Consider the following 21,463-nt stretch of genomic DNA (forward strand, 5'->3'; position numbering starts at 1 on the left):
GCGCACCGCCTCCACTTGTCCCCCGCTCTGTTGATAGACATTCAGGCTGTTTCCGTGTCTTGGCAGTTCTGACCCTGCGTGCACACGCATTTGTCTGTGCTCCTGTTTCCAGTTCTTTTGGGTGAATACCTACAAGTGGAGGAGTGGAGTCACACAGGAATTCTGGTTTCCCCTCGGGGACCAGCGGCAGTGTTTGTCTCAGCAGCGCCACCTCTCTTCGCCCCGCCAGCTCTGTACGAGGACCGCCCCCGCCCCCACCCCCCGTTAGCCCCGGAGTTTCTTACGAGAAATTTGCTCTCATTCGGAGCATCACTGCCCTGTAGCAAAGCACGTGGTTAATCTCCGGCTGCTCTCAGGATTTCTCTGTCTTTCACTTTTAGCAGTTGGGTTATGAAGTGTGGACTTCTTCAATTTATCCTGTATGGGCTTCGTCAAGCTTCTTGAAACTCAGGCTTTTCATCTCTGGCCAGATCGTGGAAGTTTTTAGCCATTAATTCTTTAAGTATTTGTCCAGCATTAACACACTTCTCCCTCTCTGGCCATTTGAATGTTAGACTCTTCCTATCTCAGTTCTCTGAGAAACGATACTGTTAATTGTTTAAAAACAACACACACAGCTTGTTCTCTCTCTTTTTGAGACTGAATAGCTTCTCTTGTTATGTCAGGTTTACTGACTGTTTTCCTCTTGTCTCCATTGTGCTGTTGAGCCCTTTCTGTGGATTTGCCTTGTTACTGTGTTTTCCTGTTCTGAAATTACTACTTGGTGCTGCTTTTAAAGTGTTGTTTCTTTGCTGACACTTGGGTTGTTTTCGAGAGTGAAATGAGTGTTTTCTTTCATTGTCTTCTTACCATTGTTTGCTGGAGTACCTCTTAAACAGCTGCTTTAGGGTTTTTGTCAGATAATTTGAAAATCTGGGTCACCTTGGTATTGGCATCTATGGGTTTTCTTCTCCTAACAGAGTTGGTGTTTTCCACATGCCTCATGAGTGGAACGATGCTGGGTGGTGTGAGACCTCGAGTTTTGTTTTCATCCTGCAGAGAACATTGGTGTCTTCTGCGAACATGCCATCCACCTGGTTAGGTTCGGGTCTTAAGTTTCTGCCCACAGTCTGTGAGCTTCGGGTCTAATTTCAGTTTAGTTTTCAGAAGCCTCTGCAGTGCAGCTGGGATCTGCCCGCGTGTGCCACCCAGCTACCCGTCTGCATCTGGGCAGTGGTCTGCTTCCCTAAGCTCGTCTGCCCATTTTCCCTCCCTGCTGCTTTCAGATTCCCAGTGGGCCCTCGCTGGTTTCACAAGCTGCTGTTTACCTTTCAGAACCTTCTCATTTTGTTCAGTGCATCCTGTCCAGGTAGGAGAGATGGTGTGGAGTGTGCTTAACTATCTGATCTGCGACTCAGACATCTGTCTGTCTGTTTTTAACATTAAGAATGGCCTAGACGTGACTGTGTGGTTGCAGTATTTTTTCCCTCTACTCTCCCTTCTCCAGTAAACTAGCCTAGAAAATATGGCGACTGCAGTTCGGGAAGACGGGGTCTGGAGGCAGACGAGAACGCTGCTCCTCAAGAATTACCTGGTGAAATGCAGGACCAAGAAGAGCAGTGCTCAGGTGAGCTGCTCAGCCACCGTGCATCACTGCAGCATGTCTCACCTCACTGTGTCCTGTCTTTAAGAGATGATTTGTTCTGCTGCATGCACTTTTATTATAATGTTGCTTGCGAAGTGAAAACTTACTGTGTTAGCCTCAGAAAAAAATATCTAAGTTATCCAACGTTTTCTAAATGTCAAAAATGTTGATAAGTTTCCAAATTTAGTGACTTTCATGTCAGTGCTTGATTTTGAACCTCAAGGCATGTATTTCCTGTTTCATGAGGTGAAAAATAAATTCTGCAAATAACTTCCTGGAACATTATTCCACATTTCCTCCCCATGGCCTCCCATCTTTCGGACTCTGGGTTGAATTGGCCAGGATTACTACAATTATGTCACATATCCGTCTCCACAAGCATACATCATTTTATTATATATTTATTTGTTTAGCATACATTGATCTAAGAGATAAAAGGAAGTAAGAACTCTGGACGACCAGTCAATAATGATTTTAAAGGACAGAATGGTATTATTCTTTTGGCAGAACAATTAAACAGCAAGATGAAACAGTAAATAGTTCATCCCCATTAAAGGCAATTATTGAATGTAACTGAGTATAGTTTTAGGAGTAGAAATCTAGGTATAATTAAACATAAGTCTTAATTCAGACTCAAAAACATTTTTATGGTGTCTTTGAGTTATAGATAATTGGTAAGTCACTTTAAAGTTATATATGAATAAATTTATTATTATATTTGATATTATTAATCTCAGATGTTTAAATACTAGCTTTTATGTCACTTAAATATATTATGGTGACTTGAATTTTAAAATATTTTAGTGAAATTGAATGTAAAGGAAAAATTATTGCTGTTGGGTTTGGTTCAGCACAATATATCTTTTAGGATAGAAGTGCTTTTACTTTTTGTGCTTAAGAAAGGAGACCCAAGTTCTTCATGTTTTTTTCTTAGTATTAGTTATATTCATAGAAAGCTTGATGACTTTTGCTGCCTTTGTTATGCTTTGTAATCATTTTGTTTCCTGTGTTGCAGGAAATTCTTTTTCCACTGTTTTTTTTGTTTTGGTTAATATTAATTAGCATGATGCATCCAAATAAGAAATATGAAGAAGTGCCTGATGTAGAACTCAGTGCCCTGGACGCGTCCGTCCTCACCAACGTCGTGCTTGGATTCACGCCCGCGACTAACATCACGAGGAGCGTCATGCAGAAAGTGTCTGTGGATCACCTTCTTGACGGTACTGTGAGCTGGCGTGGGTCCTGTCCCTTACAGACAGCCTCTTTTGTGTTGTGCTGTTTGCTTTATTGAGTAAATACCGTTCTTAACATTTAGGTATATATCCTTTAACCATACAGAGTTTTAAAAAAATGTTAACGTCATTTGATTCTACTGGCCTGTGTTTCTTGTGAAACTTTCATTTATAGTATACTCTGTGTTTTAATATTTTATATCATGGGCCATTTATAAAGCAAGCATATTCGTATAGGATAAAATAAGCAATACTGGGTTTAAATGTCAATTTTTATTCAAAGAAGAGTTGTATCATAGTTACCAAAATATGTATTTTGTTTCTGAGAAGGATTGTGGAATTTTCTTCCTAAGAAGGAATATTTGAAAATAAAGTATCCATTCATTTATCAAGGAGTTATTTCATGGTTTCACTTGAGATAGGTAAATGAACTACATATATTACATGTAAAGTGTATGCTCTAATTTATCATGTTAATAGCTTATGTGTTACACTGACACATAACTTATGTATAGTCAAATGACAGATAAGAAAGAAATAGTGTCTGTAAAATTGCACAACTTTGATGTTTGTTACTTTTTAGTTTGGTTTTTAGAAGAGCTGTATTCATTATCTAAGAAGTTAGAGCATTCAACAAATGCTTATAAAATACTACATTCATCAAGTATAAAGGTAAATTTGGTCTGTTGTACTATAATAAACTATTCATGTATTTGAGCTAGTTTTGTTTTGTTATTTTATAGTCGTAACTATTGAAGAATATGCAGATGAAAAAGAATTGGTAACATCTAGTCTTTCCAAGTCTGACACCTTTGTAGGCGTTGTGTTCAAAGACTTCATGTCCTACGAGCTCCGGTTTTTTCCTGATACGATTCCAGTATCTTCTGTTTATATGGATTCAAGAGGCAAGTAGCCCTAAATGGTCCATGAAAATCAATTAAATGCATGTCTTTATTGCTCTTAGTTCAAATGCAAATTTTGATGGAGTCCTACATTGGAATTTCCAACTATAATTATTCAGATCAGAAGACTGTCAACTCTAGCATGAGAACATGTGTGTATATCTGTGTATCCACAGCTACATATATAATATGAAGTATAATTTATACTGTGCTTCCCCAGTGGCTCAGTGGTTAAGAATCCACCTGCAGTTCCATTCCTGGATTGGAAAGAGCCTCTGGAGAAGGGAATGGCAACCCACTCCAGTATTCTTGTCTGGATTATACCACGGACAGAGGAGCCTGGCAGACTATAGTCTATGGGGTTGCAAAGAGCCTCATACTACTTAAGTGACTTAGCAGTCATGCACGTGTAATTTATATTAAACAATTTTATCTTGAGTTATATGACTTTCTAAGTCTATGTTCTTTTCTCCACATAATTGTTTTTGTACATGGTATGGTACATATTTTAAAATCTCAAGTTCTTCCACCAATAAACTTTATTAATTCTATGTTTGAAACATGGAAAACAGCCTTCAATGCCTAAGCCTCTGAAAAAATAATTATCAACCAAAAACATTTATTGAAACAATGTTAAAGTCACTATATTAAGTTTTATATTTGTGACTTGATTCCAAAAAGCCTTCAGATAATTTTCCTTTTTTTCTGTGCTCTTCACTTGGACCTGCCTTTGCATCTGGAAAGCTTTTAAAGCTGATAATTCATTGTAAAATGACTTACCTTAAGCCAGAAAAGTGACTTGTTTTAAAAAACCTCATTGGAAAAGACCGTGATGCTGAGAAAGATTGAAGGCAAAAGGCGAAGGGGGCAGCAGAGCATGAGGTGGTTGGATGGCATCACAGACTCAAAGGACATGAGTTGAGCAAGCTCCAGGAGATAGTGGAGGACAGAGGAGCCTGGCATGCTGCTGTCCCTAGGGTTGCACAGGGTCAGACACGACTTAGCCCCTGAGCAGCAGCCACTGATTTATTTGCTTCCATTTGTGTGCATTTACTACTCAGTATCCTAAAACACGTAACTCTCTGATTTCAAACATTTCAAATAAACAGTAAGGGGTGTGATAGACTTTGTTTGCCTTTGGAGGGCAGTTGCTCTTTTCAGAGCTTTTCGTTGCTTCTGTCAGAGCTGGATCAGCTGTGTCGCTCTGGTTTCTGTCAGAGCTGGATCAGCTGTGTCGCTGTGGTTTCTGTCAGAGAGGGATCAGCTGTGTCGCTGTGGTGACCCACTGGGCGCTGCCTCCTTGTGCTGAGCCTTACCTCTCATGCGTTTCCTCTGTAGCTGGCTGTTCCCCATCGTGTGACGCCGTCCAGTTCTGGTCCTCAGGGTTCACAGTTCTGCAGGCCTCGATAGACGCAGCCATCATACAGGTAAAGGTGCTGAAGGAAGGCAAGGGTTCACACCATGCCCCACGTCTTCACCGGTGAAGTTCATTTCACTGCTGTCACGTGTACCAAATTACATCACGCAGGTCAGCTCCTTTACAAAAAAAGAGAAGGAAGAAGCCATATTTTCTGATTTAATTTTTTTTGAAACCCACTTTTGTTTCATGGTCTCCAAGCACACTGTTCAGCACTCTGTATGCCTGTGTTATCCTGTCTGTGCTGTCTGTAGGCAATATTTATGAAAGGCCTGTATTTGCAGATTTTTCCCCTTGAATAAGAATAACTTAGTTTAAAGAAGTTACCTTTATTATCTTAATCATAGTGGTCGATCTTATTTTTAACAGATATTTGTCACTCGTCTGCAAAACGTTGTTTCCCCCTTGTGTACTAGCACCAGCCCATTGAGTCTTGACACCTCTGTGAGGCTGGGGCTCTGTCTGCATTTCATTTATGCACTTGACACACAGGAAGATGAAGTGGCTCTCCAAGCCTCAGTCGATCAGTGGCAGAGCTAGTTCAGACTGTGGCTGTTGGGCTCTCGTTCCTGTGTTTTAGTAGTATACTGCCACTCCAGTTGTTGTGTATAAATGTTGTGTTTAGACTCTGAAGACCTGACCCAGTGTTTCTCGTTTTAGTAGAAATGAACCGCAGACCTTGGGAGGGAGCCCTGTCACTGTCGGTTGTTAGACTGCTACACGTGAAATGACTGCAGAAGTAATGCTTACTGGACAGGGCCGCTGTTAGAGCCGCATGAGACGATACACATGTGTCCTGCGGGCTCTCCCAGCATGGCAGGAACGTATCGTAGATACAGTGTTCAGTAACACACAGGCGCAGGCTGATGACTGTGAAATAAGTAGAGGGCATGTTGCCTTGACGGTGCTGAAGTACCTGTTTGTGTTTTGGCCAAAGACCTTGGCTGCCACAGCCCAGACCTCACCACACGAACAGGTGCAGCAGAGCTCCTTGTAGCCGTTCACGTGAACACGAGGCAGAAGAGTGTCATAGGGCATGCATAGTTCTATTATCCTGTCTCTATGCATGCTGCATATGTATATATATTTGTAAACAATAGAACTTACTACCTAAAAGAACATTTTTTAAAAAGAGAGTTGTTCTTTCATGGCACTTGTCATCATTCTTTAACTCCTCAATTTTATAAACATGTATTTTTATTAAGTTGCATACATAACTGTCACTAAAGATGGTTATTGTGCAGTTTTATTTTCTTTGACAAATTATTTAATAAAAACATGTGTACTTCCCAACTTCAAACTTTAAACTTTCTGACATGCTTCCAGAATGCGTGACAGCAATGCTCTATGCAGTACCGTGATACTGGGGGCGGCCACTTTGTTTCTGGTACATAGTGTTCTGAGGCTTGTGTTTGCAGTAGGTTATGGACTAACTCTGGGGATGTGATTGTCTCATTATTTCAGGGGCTGCTCTCTGAACTAAGTTAACTGAATGTGTTTAAATTTTCTTGATTGTAGATGAAGACCAATGTTTCTTTTTGGAAAGAGCTGGAGTCAACTAAAGCTGTTCTTATGGGAGAAACGGCTGTTGTAGAAATAGACACCTTTCCCCGAGGAGTAATTTTAATATACCTAGTTATAGCATTTTCACCTTTTGGATACTTTTTGGCAATTCATATCGTAGCAGAAAAAGAGAAGAAGTTAAAAGAGTTTTTAAAGATAATGGGACTTCATGACACGGCCTTTTGGTATGTTAATAAAACTTTGTTATTTAGTGTGGTTAATAATTGCGAAAGTTCTACAAATCTTCAGTACTGCAGTTTTGTTACTCACTGGACTCGACGAGGTCCTGAACCTCTTTTCTTGCAGTTCCCACCTTTGTCATGGAGTTTGAGACTCATCACAAAGCTCCAGCAAATAATTATTTCCAGAGAAACAAATGAAAAAGTTCACCAATGAGCACATTAACATTTTTGTACAATGATAATTTTATAGAGGCATGAAATTTTATAAACAATTCCAAGTATGTTTTCCATACTTTCCCCACTATGCGGTAAGAACATTTATTTTGACCTTACTTTGGGGGAAACATTCAGTTCAGTTCAGTCACTCAGTCGTCTCCGACTCTTTGCGACCCCATGAATTGCAGCACGCCAGGCCTCCCCGTCCATCACCAATGCCCAGAGACCATCCAAACCCATGTCCATTGAATTGGTGATGCCATCCAACCATGTCATCCTCTGTCGTCCCCTTCTCCTCCTGCCCTCAATCTTTCCCAGCATCGGGGTCTTTTCAAATGAGTCAGCTCTTCACATCAGGTGGCCAAAGTATTGGAGTTTCAGCTTCAACATCATTCCCTCCAATGAACACCCAGGACTGATCTCCTTTAGGATGGACTGGTTGGATCTCCTTGCAGTCCAAGGGACTCTCAAGACTCTTCTCCAACACCACAGTTCAGAAGCATCAATTCTTCTGCGCTCAGCCTTCTTTATAGTCCAACTCTCACATCCATACATGACCACTGGAAAAACCATAGCCTTGACTAGACGGAGATGTTAGTACTATCAAATATGAGTTGTTATTATCAACCATTTTATTCCATTTAGCTCAATGCAGCAGCTGAACCGTATTACATATGGGGTTATCCCCATATGACATGTGACATCGTCTTTGCTCATTTCTTACTCTGGGGGTTTCACTAGTGGTCAGTCTCTGAGACACACTGGAATATTAAATGTTTTGTGAGGAGACAGTAGCTGGAAGAATTTAGGTAGATCAGTTTCTCAGTGCTTCATTTCTGCCTCTGTAAAATGCTAGATTTAATTTTGGTAGTTTAGGTATCTTTTGACCCTCTTTTGGTGGTTTTTATGATGCTGTGCAGTAAGTTACCTGCTAACTTGAAAAACAAAAGCAAAATAATAGACTGTGGGGCAGTCAGTCACTCAGGCTCAAATCCCCTGAGCTCTGATTTGAGGGAAAACGTTGAGTCCTGTGATGAATCTGTTGTTGATCTTTGTCTCACGTTGAGTTCCATAGTAATAACGTTGTTGCTTAGCAAGGTGGCCTTTACAACTATCTAAAGTACCAAAAGCCGTTAGAGTTCAGTTGCCGTGTGTACCATAAAGAAAATCGTCAGTCATTAAACTCTTTTGTATTTTAAGAAAATCAGAATGTGCATTGTTGAACTTCTGAAAGTACTAGATTTAAATGAATTGTGATTTGCTATAAATCTGTAAGTTTTTTTTGACTCCTGGGAAGATAATCACCATTTTATCTCTATATGAGATGATAACTTGATAATTTTATCTACAGCTTAACCAGTACTATATTTTTCATTACATACAAGAGCTTTAATTTTCAGTACATGAGCATACATAGAAATGAAGTGATTGGCTTAAATTTAAGAATGAAACGGCTAAAATAAAGCTGAAGTTTTATTTAAAATGATTTTTTTTTAATTATTAAGGCCCGTGTATTTAGCCATAACTGTGTCTTTGTTCCCCTTTTAGGCTTTCCTGGGTTCTTCTCTACACAAGTTTGATTTTTCTCATGTCCCTTCTCATGGCAGTCATCGCAACAGCGTCTTCCTTATTCCCTCAGAGTAGCTGCTTTGTGATATTTCTCCTTTTTTTCCTCTATGGCTTATCATCCGTAAGTACTTTCACTTGAAATGGGAATAAAGAACTGTCAAAATATTTGATTAATACAGTAAAGTCTTATGTTTTGGTTTACTTCCAGTCGACTTCCCACGAAAGACAGGATTGTTCCTCGGTTAATTCTGATGAATGAGCTGTATCATTGTACCTCCTCATTTTTAGGAAAGTTACAAAATATTCTCAAGTTTAAATTTAACTAGTTTTCATATGATGTATTCCACACATATTTCCTCTGAGTCTGTCTTTTATGATCTTCATATAACTGGGTTTATACATCATTAAGATGGTCTTGTGGAGCAGATGGCACCCCACTCCAGTACTTTTGCCTAGAAAATCCCATGGATGGAGGAGCCTGGTAGGCTGCAGTTCATGGGGTCGCTAGAGTCGGACACGACTGAGCGACTTCACTTTCACTTTTCACATTTATGCCTTGGAGAAGGAAATGGCAACCCACTCCAGTGTTCTTGCCTGGAGAATCCCAGGGACAGGAAGCCTGGTTGGCTGCTGTCTGTGGCTAGCACAGTCAGACACGACTGAAGCGACGAAGCAGCAGCAAGATGGTCTTATACTAGACTCTATTTTTGTTTTCGTGAAATCCTAAACGTTTCAAGGTAATATGTGTTACAGGATGATGCTGTGTAAAGATACGTCTTTGTAAATTTAATTCTTTGACAGTGCTGGTACGGGCCAGGTATTTGGCTAAATGCTAGTTGTGCACCACCAGGCGCTGCTTGCTTTCTTTAAGGATGTATCTGGCTGCACTGGGTCTTAATTGCAGCCTGTGGGGTCTAGTTCCCTGACCAGGGATCCAACCTGGGCCCCCTGCGTGGGGAGCATGGAGTCTTAGCCACTGGACCACCAGAGAAGCCCCCAGCCTTTGTTTTCCGTGGTCCTAGTTTCCATTCTGATTGGCTCACGTCCCATGCTGTATCAGTTGTGAAATATTTTGATTATCATCTCTGCTCTTTAACATGATAATTTATAAATAACATGTATGTGAAAGTGAATGTTGCTCAGTTGTGTCTGACTCTTTGCTACCCCATGGACTATACAGTCTGTGGAATTCTCCAGGCCAGAATACTAGAGTGGGTAGCCTTTCCCTTCTCCAGGGGATCTTCCCAATCCAGGGATTGAACCCAGGTCTACCGCATTGTGGGTGGATTCTTTACCAGCTGAGCCAGCATGGAAGCCTGCCTCAAATAACGTGTATGCTTCTCTATATAGTTGCCTGGTTGTTAACTGCCTCTGTTTCTTATCAACACATTAAAAGCTGGGTCCTCTATTTGAAAGCTTGCTGAGTTGTTTTGTTCGTATTTGAACATGTCTAACTGCAGAGATGCCTGATAGTTTTTGGTTTCTGTGGAATTGAGATGGTCATGTTTGCCTATTACATAGAATAAGAGCAGTTTTAAATATTTGTCAGTTTATATTGTTAATGTATAGCACTATTTGTATGAAAAGTAAATATCTCAGCATGACCTTTAGAAATTTGTTGTTCTTTAGTTGCTAAGACGTGTGTGTCCAACTCCTTGGGACCCCGTGGACTATAGCTCACCAGGCTCCTTTGTCCTTGATATTTCCCGAGCAGGGATGCTGGAATGGGTGGCCACTTCCTCCTCCAGGGATCTTCCCAACCCAGAGATCAAACCCGTGTCTCCTGCATTGGCAGACAGATTCTTTACCACTGAGCCACCAAGGAATTAATTAGAAATTAATTGAATTTTAGTGAATGTAGTTTCTAATGAAAATAGCTTGTATTTTCACAAGCAAAAATTTAATCTTGTTTTTACATCAGTGTATATGAACAATGCATTAACATTAACATTTGTATCTTATAGGTGTTTTTTGCTTTAATGCTGACGCCTCTTTTTAAAAAATCAAAGCATGTGGGAATAGTTGAATTTTTAGTCACCGTGGCTTTTGGATTTGTTGGCCTCTTGATAGTCCTCATGGAAAGTTTCCCCCCATCGTTAGTGTGGCTCCTCAGTCCCTTCTGTCAGTGCACTTTCCTGATTGGCATCGCACAGGTACGTAAAGTGTTTAATCTTGCTTTCCCAGATGCTTGCTTTCTCTCCACTTCCATGCAGCGTATTATACTACCATGAATCCTGTCTTTGGTTTGCAAAAAGTTATTTTACAATAAACATGGGAAAGGATGCTATTTGAAAACCAGAGAACGTTTTATATTGATTTCATTTATATTTTCTCCATTTTTAAGGTTTTCATTTGTATGACCTTTTTATCAGTGAGCTCTCCACTTTTTGTTTTAATGAAACTCAGTAGTCTGTTTCATTGGAACAACTCAGCTTGTTAGAAGTCACTGGTTAAAGCACCAGGTGGCTCAGTTGTACAGAACTCACCTCCCAACGCAGGAGACACAGCTTTGACCCCTGGGTTGGAAAGATCCCCTGGAGGAGGAAATGGCAACCCTCTTCCATGCAGTATTCTTGGCTGGGAAATCCCATGGACAGAAGAGCCTGGCAGGCTACAGTCCATGGGGTTGCAAAGAGTCGGACACGACTTAGTACCTGGACAACCGTAGTTCTTATCTCACTACTACGGTCATGAAAAATGTGTCTTCCTGACCCAGGGATTGAAGCCAGGTCTCCTGCATTGGCAGGCATGTTCTTTACCATCTGAGCCACCAGGGAAACCCTGGTGGATTTTATAAGTTCAGGACTCAGGGGATTGTCCTTACCTGAATAGTATTGGTGTTTATGGACTTCCCTTGTGGCTCAGCTGGTAAAGAATCCACCCACAATGCGGGAGACCTGGGTTTGATCCCTGGATTGGGAAGATCCCTGGGAAAAAGGAAAGGTTACCCACTCTAGTATTTTGGCCTGGAGAATTCCATGGACTGTATAGTCCATGGGGTCGCAAAGAGCTGGACATGACTGAGCAACTTTCTCTTTCATGTTCATTGGTGTTTATAATGTGATTTTTCTTAGTTTTTAAGAGCAGTGAGGTTCTAAGAGGAAAATTCTCACAAAAACTGCTTTATATATTAGAACATGTGTTTAGTTAATGTATAAAGAAGAAAAAATGTGATTACTTCATATAAGAGATTATTCACATTGGCTGGATAGACTTCTATTTGCAGGACTTGAATTGTTTGTGAATATCAAGTTTAACGGATGCGAATTATTTGAGACCTCAAAGCTGGTGTTGCATGTTCTGAGTATCCACTGCATTCCCCTTCACTGAGAAAGACAGGATTATAGGTTCACGGGTTTGTGTTGAGTGGGAAGGACTTTCGGTGCCACGTAATCCACCTTTGTTTCACGGACGGGGATGCTGAAACCCTCCATGTGCAGTTAGAGTCTGTTTGCCTCATGGCGGGCCTGCAACCTGGGCGAGACCTCAGCACTACTGTCCTTCCTCTGCTCTGTCAGTACATCTGCTATGAATAATTTAATAGCGTTAATTAGTTATAGAACTTTCTCCCTTTTCAGGGTTGAAAGGTGCTGACCATAAGTTTATCCTCTGATAACTTGTTTGACTTCTCTGGACCGTAAACCCTTTTGCTAGCATCAGTTTTCATTTCATTTGATAGCCATAGCACTAAAGAAACATGCTGCAAAAACTGACACACAGCTTTAAAAACAGGATCAGAAAGTGTTGTTGTGATTAACTCATATTTCGGTCAAGTTTTTATTGTTTTCTTTGTAAGTTCATATTACTCATTGGCTAGACCATTTAATCTCCTAAGCGGCCCAGTTTCTTGACTCTGGACATAATGTTAGCTTTTGCTTATTTTTTGACTATTTTTGTATTATCAGGTGGACATTTCTGTTTTTCAGGTCATGCATTTAGAAGACGTTGATGAAGGTGCTTTAGTTTCTAATTTGACTGAAGGCCCGTGTCCTCTAATCATTGCTATTATGATGCTGATTCTTAACAGCATTTTCTACGCCCTCTTGGCTGTTTATCTTGATCAAGTTGTTCCAGGTACGCAGATAGTCACTGAATTTTACGTGAAAGATTTTTCAGGTTTTTGTCCACCTAAAGTTACCTTAATTTTTTTTTTCTTACAAGATTAATGGTTTATTGTTTTTGATTTTTTAATATTCTTTTTGAAATATTCATTTATTTTTAATTGTGGGATAATTGCTTTGCAATATAGTGTTGGTTTCTGCCATACATCAACATGAATCAGCCACATGTATTCATGTCCCCTCCCTTTTGAGCCTCCCTCCCACCTCCCTCTCCATCCCACCCCTCTGGGTTGTCACAGAGCACCAGGTTGAGCTCCCTGTGGGTTAACCTAATTTTAGATTTTTTTCTAGCTGAGTACTCTAAGTCGTGGAGAAGGCAATGGCACCCCACTCCAGTAGTCTTGCCTGGAAAATCCCATGGATGGAGAAGCCTGGTAGGCTGTGGTCCATGGGGTCACTAAGAGTCGGACACAACCGAGCAACTTCACTTTCAGTTTTCACTTTCATGCATTGGAGAAGGAAATGGCAACCCACTCCAGTGCTCTTGCCTGGAGAATCCCAGGGACGGGGGAGCCTGGTGGGTTGCCGTCTGTGGGGTCGGACAGAGTCGGACACGACTGAAGTGACTTAGCAGCACTCTAAGTCGTTTTCACTGTTAACAGCTTTTAATGTAATTGTAATTGTATTTTGTACCTTATACCTTAACTTCCAGTGAATGTAAGGAGACTGGGCAAAAAGAGACCAGTGTTTTGAAAGCCTTAAATCCCTAATTGAATTTCCTAACTCAGTCCTTCCCCATGTCCATTTTTTTGGCTGAAGCGCTTCACTATTGTACCCTCTAAGATCCGAGACAGTGGAGCAACCTTGTAACCTCTCCCATCCCCGTGTCTTTTATCCTCCACCTACCTCAAACCTGTGCAGGTTCAAAATACCGTTAAATAACTCCTGCCCCCTTTCCTCTCCCCCTTGAGTTCCTCGTTCATTTTGTCTGTGTTCTTGATCTGCAGTCTTACATGACAAGACACCTGTGACTTTTAAGTTTTAATTACTTATAATTGAACAAATGAGCAATTCCTTCCTCAGGAGGGCGAATGTTGTTTCAGTCGCTCAGTCGTGTCCCACTCTTGGTGACCCCATGGACTGTAGCCCGCCAGGCTCCTCTGTCCACGGGATTCTCCAGGCCAGAATACTGGAGTGGACAGCCATGCCCTCCTCCAGGGGATCTTCCTGACCCAGGGGTTGAACTCAGGTCTCCCACGTTGCCGGCAGATTCGCCCTCCTCCAGGGGATTCTCCCCACCCAGGGATGGAACTCCGGTCTCCCGCGGTGCCGGGAGATTTTCCTTCCTCCAGGGGATCTTCCTGACCCAGGGGTTGAACTCAGGTCTCCCACAGTGCTGGCAGATTCGCCCTCCTCCAGGGGATCTTCCTGACACGGGTTGAACCCAGGTCTCCTGCATTGCTGGCAGATTCTTTACCAGCTGAGCCCCCAGGGAGCAGCGCAGGCACCTGCCGAGGGGTCAGCAGCTGCGCCTGGTCACTGGTTACAGTGCAGACGAGGTCTTGTCCACTGTTGCAAAGTCCTGTTTGGCTGCACTGTTCTAGACCATCGCAGTAGTGCTCATCTAATTACCTACCTCAAGTCTAAGAACCTTGCCATTGCCTTTAGTCAACTGATCACCTGCTCAGAAACCTTGCTGAGCACATCCTGGTGAATTAAAAAGAAACTTGTCGAGTGTTGATGTCCTGCACGATGCTTTTATACATTCAGTCCCTTGTTACCACTGTTACCCTCTCCTTATTGTATTTTATATCCATCCATTCAGTCCTGTTTATTTAAACACATCTCCAGTGTAGCAGTTAGATTATGTTTAGTTACTCATGTAACAGAGGACCTTTTTTTAATTGTCTTAAACAAGAAGGAAATCAGTCTCTTCATTCAGAGTCCAGAGTCAGGGTGGACTCCCAGTTGGTTGCCTTGCTTGGCTGTGTCATCAGGGTCCCACCTTCTCCATGTTGCTGCTCCTGTCTCAGAGTCTGGTGGATTTATCTCCTGGTGCCTGCACGGGGTTGCACTTCGTTCACGTCCAGTGGGAGAGGGACAGGAGACTTGTGCCCAGCAAGCCCTTCTCTTCTCTTTAGTTGGTGCCTGCTTGTGGCTGAAGCAGAGGAGTCGCCAGAGCCTGCATGGTGCCCATCTGGTCCACTGGACTCTCTCTAGTTGGGAGCGGCTCCCTCTGAAACGTGGTCATCAGTGGGCGCGTGTTAGAAAGGATGGGGAGTGTTGGTTCCTTGGGGAGAAAGGGAGGAAGCCTGCCTGTGCCGTGGGCAGCTAGCTAGACTGGAGTCTCCTGTGTTGGCCCTGCTCTGTTACTCTCCTGCATCGAAAAAGTCCTTTCTGTGAGCTGTAGCAGCCTTTCCGAATACTGTCCGCTCCCAAAGACTAAGGTGATGCTGACTCAAACCTTCAGAATACCGCGATGTACCCTCTTCACCTTCTGAACTCTTGCTGGCACTCATGCCTCACGTTGTGTGCCGCGTGTTTGCCCTTAGGCATGTACGTGTCCTCATAATGATGGAAGTCTCTAGGGTGGAAAATGTGCTTTGCTTACCTTTTACATTCCATGGACTTGCAGCAGCCCTGAAACTTTATGGATAAGAGTTATCTGTCAGTAAGACTTCTGTTTTTCTCACATTGATGACTTAGTAATTTATGTCTGAACTTGAGGTTGTCTTAGTTTACACAGACTGCCTTTCTGATTTAAACACTAGTTTTCAGAAATAATTTGTTAGGATAACTCAGTTGTGTGTGTGTTTTTTTTTTCCTGTATTTTTCAGGAGAATTTGGCTTACGGAGATCATCATTTTATTTTCTGAAGCCATCATATTGGTCAAAGAGCAAAAGGAATTATAAGGAGTTATCAGAGGGCAACGTGAATGGGAATGTTAGTTTTAGTGAAATTGTTGAGCCTGTTTCTTCAGAATTTAAAGGAAAAGAAGCCATCAGGTATGATTTAATCTCTGGCAGTTTAGGTCTTAAGAACTGCTGATGGGACATGCCATGTGTAAATCCTGTCTTTTATGTAATGTATGTAAGCATGGTATTTTAGGAGATTTGGTGCACATTTTGTGATTTTTAAAAAACAGTATCAAGGGCTAATTCTCTTTTAAGTTTTTATTTTCTTTGTAACCATTTAGAATAAATTTGCTGCTAGGTTTGACATTTTACGTTTGAATAGAAAATTTTTTAATAAAATCTAGTATTTATAAAATTAAGCCATTTTAAAATTTCTTCATTATATAAATTAAGAGGGATTCACTCATAGCTCAGTTGATAAAGAATCTGCCTGCAATGCAGGAGACCTGGGTTCAATTCCTGGGCTGAAAAGATCTCCTGGAGAAGGAAATGGCAACCCACTCCAATATGCTTGCCTGGAAAATGCCATGGACAGAGGAGCCCGGTAGGCCACAGTCCATGGGGTCTCAAGAGCTGGACACTACTTAGCTACTAAAACCATGTAAATTAAAGCAATAGATACTAGTTTTCTATTTCTGTTCGAGCTGCATTGTCTGAGACATGCCGGACATTAAACTGTGCTGTTAATTTGATAGACCCTTAGAAACTGTGACATAATTAACTTGTCACACCAGCTTAATTTCAGAGAACCAGAGAAATTCATAACTATTCCTTACTAGTTCAGTCAAAACCAAATTTAAAAAAATAAGGAGAAGGAGAAAAGAGAGAAAAGTGAAAGAAAAAGTATAGTTTGTGTTTTTTAAATTTAAGAAAAACATATAAATGCAAAGGAGAACTAGGTATTTAAGATGCAATCAGTGGACTGGTGGTCAGCCTTCTTAAGAGTAAAAATTAAACTAATGAGCAAGACTGTTAATTCTTTAAAAAATTATGTAAAACATTTAAAGTGCAATGAGAGAATCACTTCGAGACAGTTTGAAACATGTACTGATGTGAAATAGCATCTGATTTTTAAGCTCTCTTAACCGATATGACAAGTATTAATTAATTACAAATGGAAAAGAATCAAATATGAAATAAGAAATCTGTAAATTGCTTAAGTCAAATGTTTCAGTTTCTTTTTAGAAGTTGGCTTGTCATGAAAAATGAATGAATTACACTTAAAATGGAGAGAAGTAATATACTCTTTTCTTATAGTTTCTTTAAAATACTTTTATTATTGTTGCCAGGTTTCTTTGATTTATTGTTTTAGTAGGAAGATACTTCATTCCCGTTAAATATGACAGCTTTGCTTAAAAGTATCATGCACAGAGATACACACTTGGAGATTGCTTTAAATACTTAAAGTAGTAAATGGTGTTTTTCAGAATCAGTGGTATTCAGAAGACCCACAGAAAGAAAGGTGAAAATGTAGAGGCTTTGAGAAGTGAGTAACTCTCCTAGTGTTCAGTCTGTAGGATTAAGGTACAAATGGAAAATTTAAACTCCTTTACCACAATTTTCTATCTTTTCTCTAGAGATACTTTCTTTATGTGATTAATGTTCAGAATAAATTTAACAATGTCAAAGTAGTAAAAGAAAAAAGTAATACCTACTAAGATGAAAAGTTCAACATCAAAGTAGTAAAAGAAAAAAGTAATACCTACTAAGATGAAAAGTTGTCAGTTCTTAAAACAAACCTGTGCTCTTTTAATTTTATTGTCACGCATGTGTACACAGGGCTTCCCGGGTGGCACTAGTGTAAAGAGCCCGCCTGCCAATAAAGGAGGCATAAGAGACTCAGGTTCGATCCCTGGGTTGGGAAGATCCCCTAGAGGAGGGCATGGGAACCCACTCCAGTACTCTTGCCTGGAGAATCCCATGGACAGAGGAGCCTGGCGGGCTACAGTCCATGGGGTCGCAGAGTCAGACTTGACTTAGTGAGTCCAACAAAATGCTGTTGGTTAACTCATGATTTTTTGCCGATAATTTTAACATGCCTCTAAATACCTTTGGAAACGAACTTTTGTTCTTCTCTTTGTTTTAATTCCCTTTGTTGTTTAGCCGCTCAGTCGTGTCTGACTCTTCTGTGACCCTATGGACTAGCCCACTAGGCTCCTTCTGTCCATGGGCTTTCTTAATACCCTCGGGAGTTCCCAAAAGTGGGTACATAGAAACCTCCCTCCCGATATTTTGTGCCCCCTCTGACTCTGTCAGTGTAACAAAGAAATAAAAGTTTATTTTGTGTTACCTTTTCTTACTGTTCATACTGTTGACTATAAGAAAGAATTATTGTTGTATTACAATATTAAATCTTAGATTATTAAATATGCTGGTAACTTCTGTCTTTAAATCTATTGATTTATTTCAAGATTGCCCAAGTATTATGACTTATCTTATTGTGCAAGACTCAGCAAATAAAGATCACATTTGAACGTCCTTTTTCCCTGCACTAGGTTTATCATTTGACATATACGAGGGCCAGATCACTGCCCTGCTTGGCCACAGCGGAACAGGAAAGAGCACACTGATGAATATTCTGTGCGGGCTGTGCCCGCCCTCAGAGGGTAAGAGTTTTCTGATTTAAGAATCTGCTAATTTGTTTTATTAGGGTTAGTAACTAAAGGACCGTGATCATTTACTTATCCTTGAAATATGTACTGATTGATTTTTGTCAGTGATTTGGTATCAATTTCTGTGTTCATTTTTTTCTCCTTTTTATTACACTCGTTTGTTCTTCAGCAGAAAATAAAAGATGATTCAGTCATATATAAGTAAAAATGATCTAATTTTGTACCTGTTTTATTAGATATTTTACTTGTGTTTATATTTATTGTTCATTTTCAAGGAAGGATAAACCAATTAATTGGAAATTAAATGAGGCCTATAGACATTTTGGTTGAGAAAATGAATATTTCTAAGTGAGCACCAGTAAGTTCAGAAGGAAAGAATGACAAATGTCAGTACAGTCTCCTTAGGATTTTTAGAGCAATACCTCAAATGTGTAATTGCTGTATGTGGTTGCCCTGTAGGTGAGAATCTAGTACAGCAGCTCCGGTTTTCCACAGTCACGTAGAGCTGCAGGGCAGTAAATATTTCACTTTAAGAAGGGGCCGAGTGTCCGTGTATTGAATCTGCATCTTTTTAGATGTGGTTTTACTTTTTTTTCTAATTGGAGGGTAACTGCTGTACCATCTTGTGTCGGCCTCTGCCACACACCAGCAGGGGTTTGACTTTTAAAATTAGTTTGATTTTGTCTCTTATCTCTGTGTCACTCTCTGATGGTATTTATAATATCTTTCATTGATGTAAGGATTTATGTATTTTTGATACAATTTCCCACACTATCACACTGATTTACTAGTTCTTAAGTAAAGCGGGATGTATTAATATTCAGCTTATAGGATAAGAAGGCTCGAATTTAGATCAGGTGATTTTCCCAAAGTCACGCAGCTGGTCAGGGGTAAATTTTAACTTCTTTGTTCTCTTTGCCACTGCGTAGTGCTTAGAAATGAGGGGAAATTGTTGCTGGAGTATTGTTAATAGTGTAAGTCATGCATCAGTGGGCAGTTAGTGTGAAACCTCTGACCCCTTGCTCTCTGCTCTGTAATATGCCCTGAAAATGAAGGCCATTTATAGGGAATATAAATGAGGCTGGAATATAAGTGGAAGCAGATCACCGTTTGTATAGAAATCAGGGTGTGTTGTGTCTTCCAGCTGTATACTAACTCTTATTTTATGTCTGTTATTAATACATACAAATAACTGAATTATTAGTATACACAGGGATCAAGATCATCCCCATGGAAAAGAAATGCAAAAAAGCAAAATGGCTGTCTGGGGAGGCCTTACAAATAGCTGTGAAAAGAAGAGAAGCGAAAAGCAAAGGAGAAAAGGAAAGATATAAACATCTGAATGCAGAGTTCCAAAGAATAGCAAGAAGAGATAAGAAAGCCTTCTTCAGTGATCAATGCAAAGGAATAGAGGAAAACAACAGAATGGGAAAGACTAGAGATCTCTTCAAGGAAATCAGAGATACCAAAGGAAAATTTCATGCAAAGATGGGTTCGATAAAGGACAGAAATGGTATGGACCTAACAGAAGCAGAAGATATTAAGAAGAGATGGCAAGAATACACAGAAGAACTGTACAAAAAAGATCTTCATGACCCAGGTAATCATGATGGTGTGATCACTGACCTAGAGCCAGACATCCTGGAATGTGAAGTCAAGTGGGCCTTAGAAAGCATCACTACGAACAAAGCTAGTGGAGGTGATGGAATTCCAGTTGAGCTCTTCCAAATCCTGAAAGATGATGCTGTGAAAGTGCTGCACTCAATATGCCAGCACATTTGGAAAACTCAGCAGTGGCCACAGGACTGGAAAAGGTCAGTTTTCATTCCAATCCCAAAGAAAGGCTGTGCCAAAGAATGCTCAAACTACCGCACAATTGCGCTCATCTCACACGCTAGTAAAGTAATGCTCAAAATTCTCCAAGCCAGGCTTCAGCAATATGTGAACCGTGAACTTCCTGATGTTCAAGCTGGTTTTAGAAAAGGCAGAGGAACGAGAGATCAAATTGTCAATATCCGCTGGATCATGGAAAAAACAAGAGAGTTCCAGAAAAACACCTATTTCTGCTTTATTGACTATGCCAAAGCCTTTGACTGTGTGGATCACAATAAACTGTGGGAAATTCTGAAAGAGATGGGAATACCAGACCACCTGACCTGCCTCTTGAGAAATCTGTATGCAGGTCAGGAAGCAACAGTTAGAACTGGACATGGAACAACAGACTGGTTCCAAATAGGAAAAGGAGTTCATCAAAGCTGTATACTGTCACCCTGTTTATTTAACTTCTATGCAGAGTACATCATGAGAAACACTGGACTGGAAGAAACACAAGGTGGAATCAAGATTGCCGGGAGAAATATCAATAACCTCAGATATGCAGATGACACCACCCTTATGGCAGAAAGTGAAGAGGAACTCAAAAGCCTGTTGATGAAAGTGAAAGTGGAGAGTGAGAAAGTTGGCTTAAAGCTCAACATTCAGAAAACTAAGATCATGGCATCTGGTCCCATCACTTCATGGCAAATAGATGGGGAACGAGTGGAAACAGTGTCAGACTTTATTTTGGGAGGCTCCAAAATCACTACAGATGGTAACTGCAGCCATAAAATTAAAAGACGCTTACTCCTTGGAAGGAAAGTTATGACCAACCTAGATAGCATACTCAAAAGCAGAGACGTTACTTTGCCAATAAAGGTCCATCTAGTCAAGGCTATGGTTTTTCCTGTGGTCATGTATGGATGTGAGAGTTGGACTGTGAAGAAGGCTGAGTGCCAAAGAATTGATGCTTTTGAACTGTGGTGTTGGAGAAGACTCTTGAGAGTCCCTTGGACTGCAAGGAGATCCAACCAGTCCATTCTGAAGGAGATCAGCCCTGGGATTTCTTTGGAAGGAATGATGCTAAAGCTGAAACTCCAGTACTTTGGCCACCTCATGCGAAGAGTTGACTCATTGGAAAAGACTCTGATGCTGGGAGGGATTGGGGTCAGGAGGAGAAGGGGATGACAGAGGATGAGATGGCTGGATGGCATCACCGACTCTATGGACGTCAGTCTGAGTGAACTCCGGGAGTTGGTGATGGACAGGGAGGCCTGGCGTGCTGCAATTCATGGGATCACAAAGAGTCGGACACGACTGAGCGACTGATCTGATCTGAAAACATACATATTAG

The 21,463-nt window shown here is 40.8% G+C and overlaps 1 protein-coding gene across 3 annotated transcripts in view; it reads left to right on the forward strand.

Annotated features, from left to right (window-relative positions):
• Positions 1–21,463, forward strand: part of ABCA5 (ATP binding cassette subfamily A member 5) — a 62,954-nt gene that overhangs the window by 12,356 nt on the left and 29,135 nt on the right. For all 3 annotated transcript variants that reach the window (XM_027519134.1, XM_027519137.1, XM_027519135.1), the window contains exons 2-12: positions 1,487–1,606; positions 2,640–2,844; positions 3,600–3,761; positions 5,097–5,185; positions 6,694–6,923; positions 8,685–8,826; positions 10,670–10,858; positions 12,632–12,779; positions 15,604–15,772; positions 17,110–17,168; positions 18,178–18,288. In XM_027519134.1, coding sequence (XP_027374935.1) covers positions 1,505–1,606; positions 2,640–2,844; positions 3,600–3,761; positions 5,097–5,185; positions 6,694–6,923; positions 8,685–8,826; positions 10,670–10,858; positions 12,632–12,779; positions 15,604–15,772; positions 17,110–17,168; positions 18,178–18,288 — 1,606 coding nt within the window. In that variant the 5' untranslated portion in view covers positions 1,487–1,504. The remainder of the gene's footprint in view (positions 1–1,486; positions 1,607–2,639; positions 2,845–3,599; positions 3,762–5,096; positions 5,186–6,693; positions 6,924–8,684; positions 8,827–10,669; positions 10,859–12,631; positions 12,780–15,603; positions 15,773–17,109; positions 17,169–18,177; positions 18,289–21,463) is intronic.

This window comes from Bos indicus x Bos taurus, chromosome 19, assembly GCF_003369695.1.
Source record: "Bos indicus x Bos taurus breed Angus x Brahman F1 hybrid chromosome 19, Bos_hybrid_MaternalHap_v2.0, whole genome shotgun sequence".
NCBI lineage: Eukaryota > Metazoa > Chordata > Mammalia > Artiodactyla > Bovidae > Bos > Bos indicus x Bos taurus.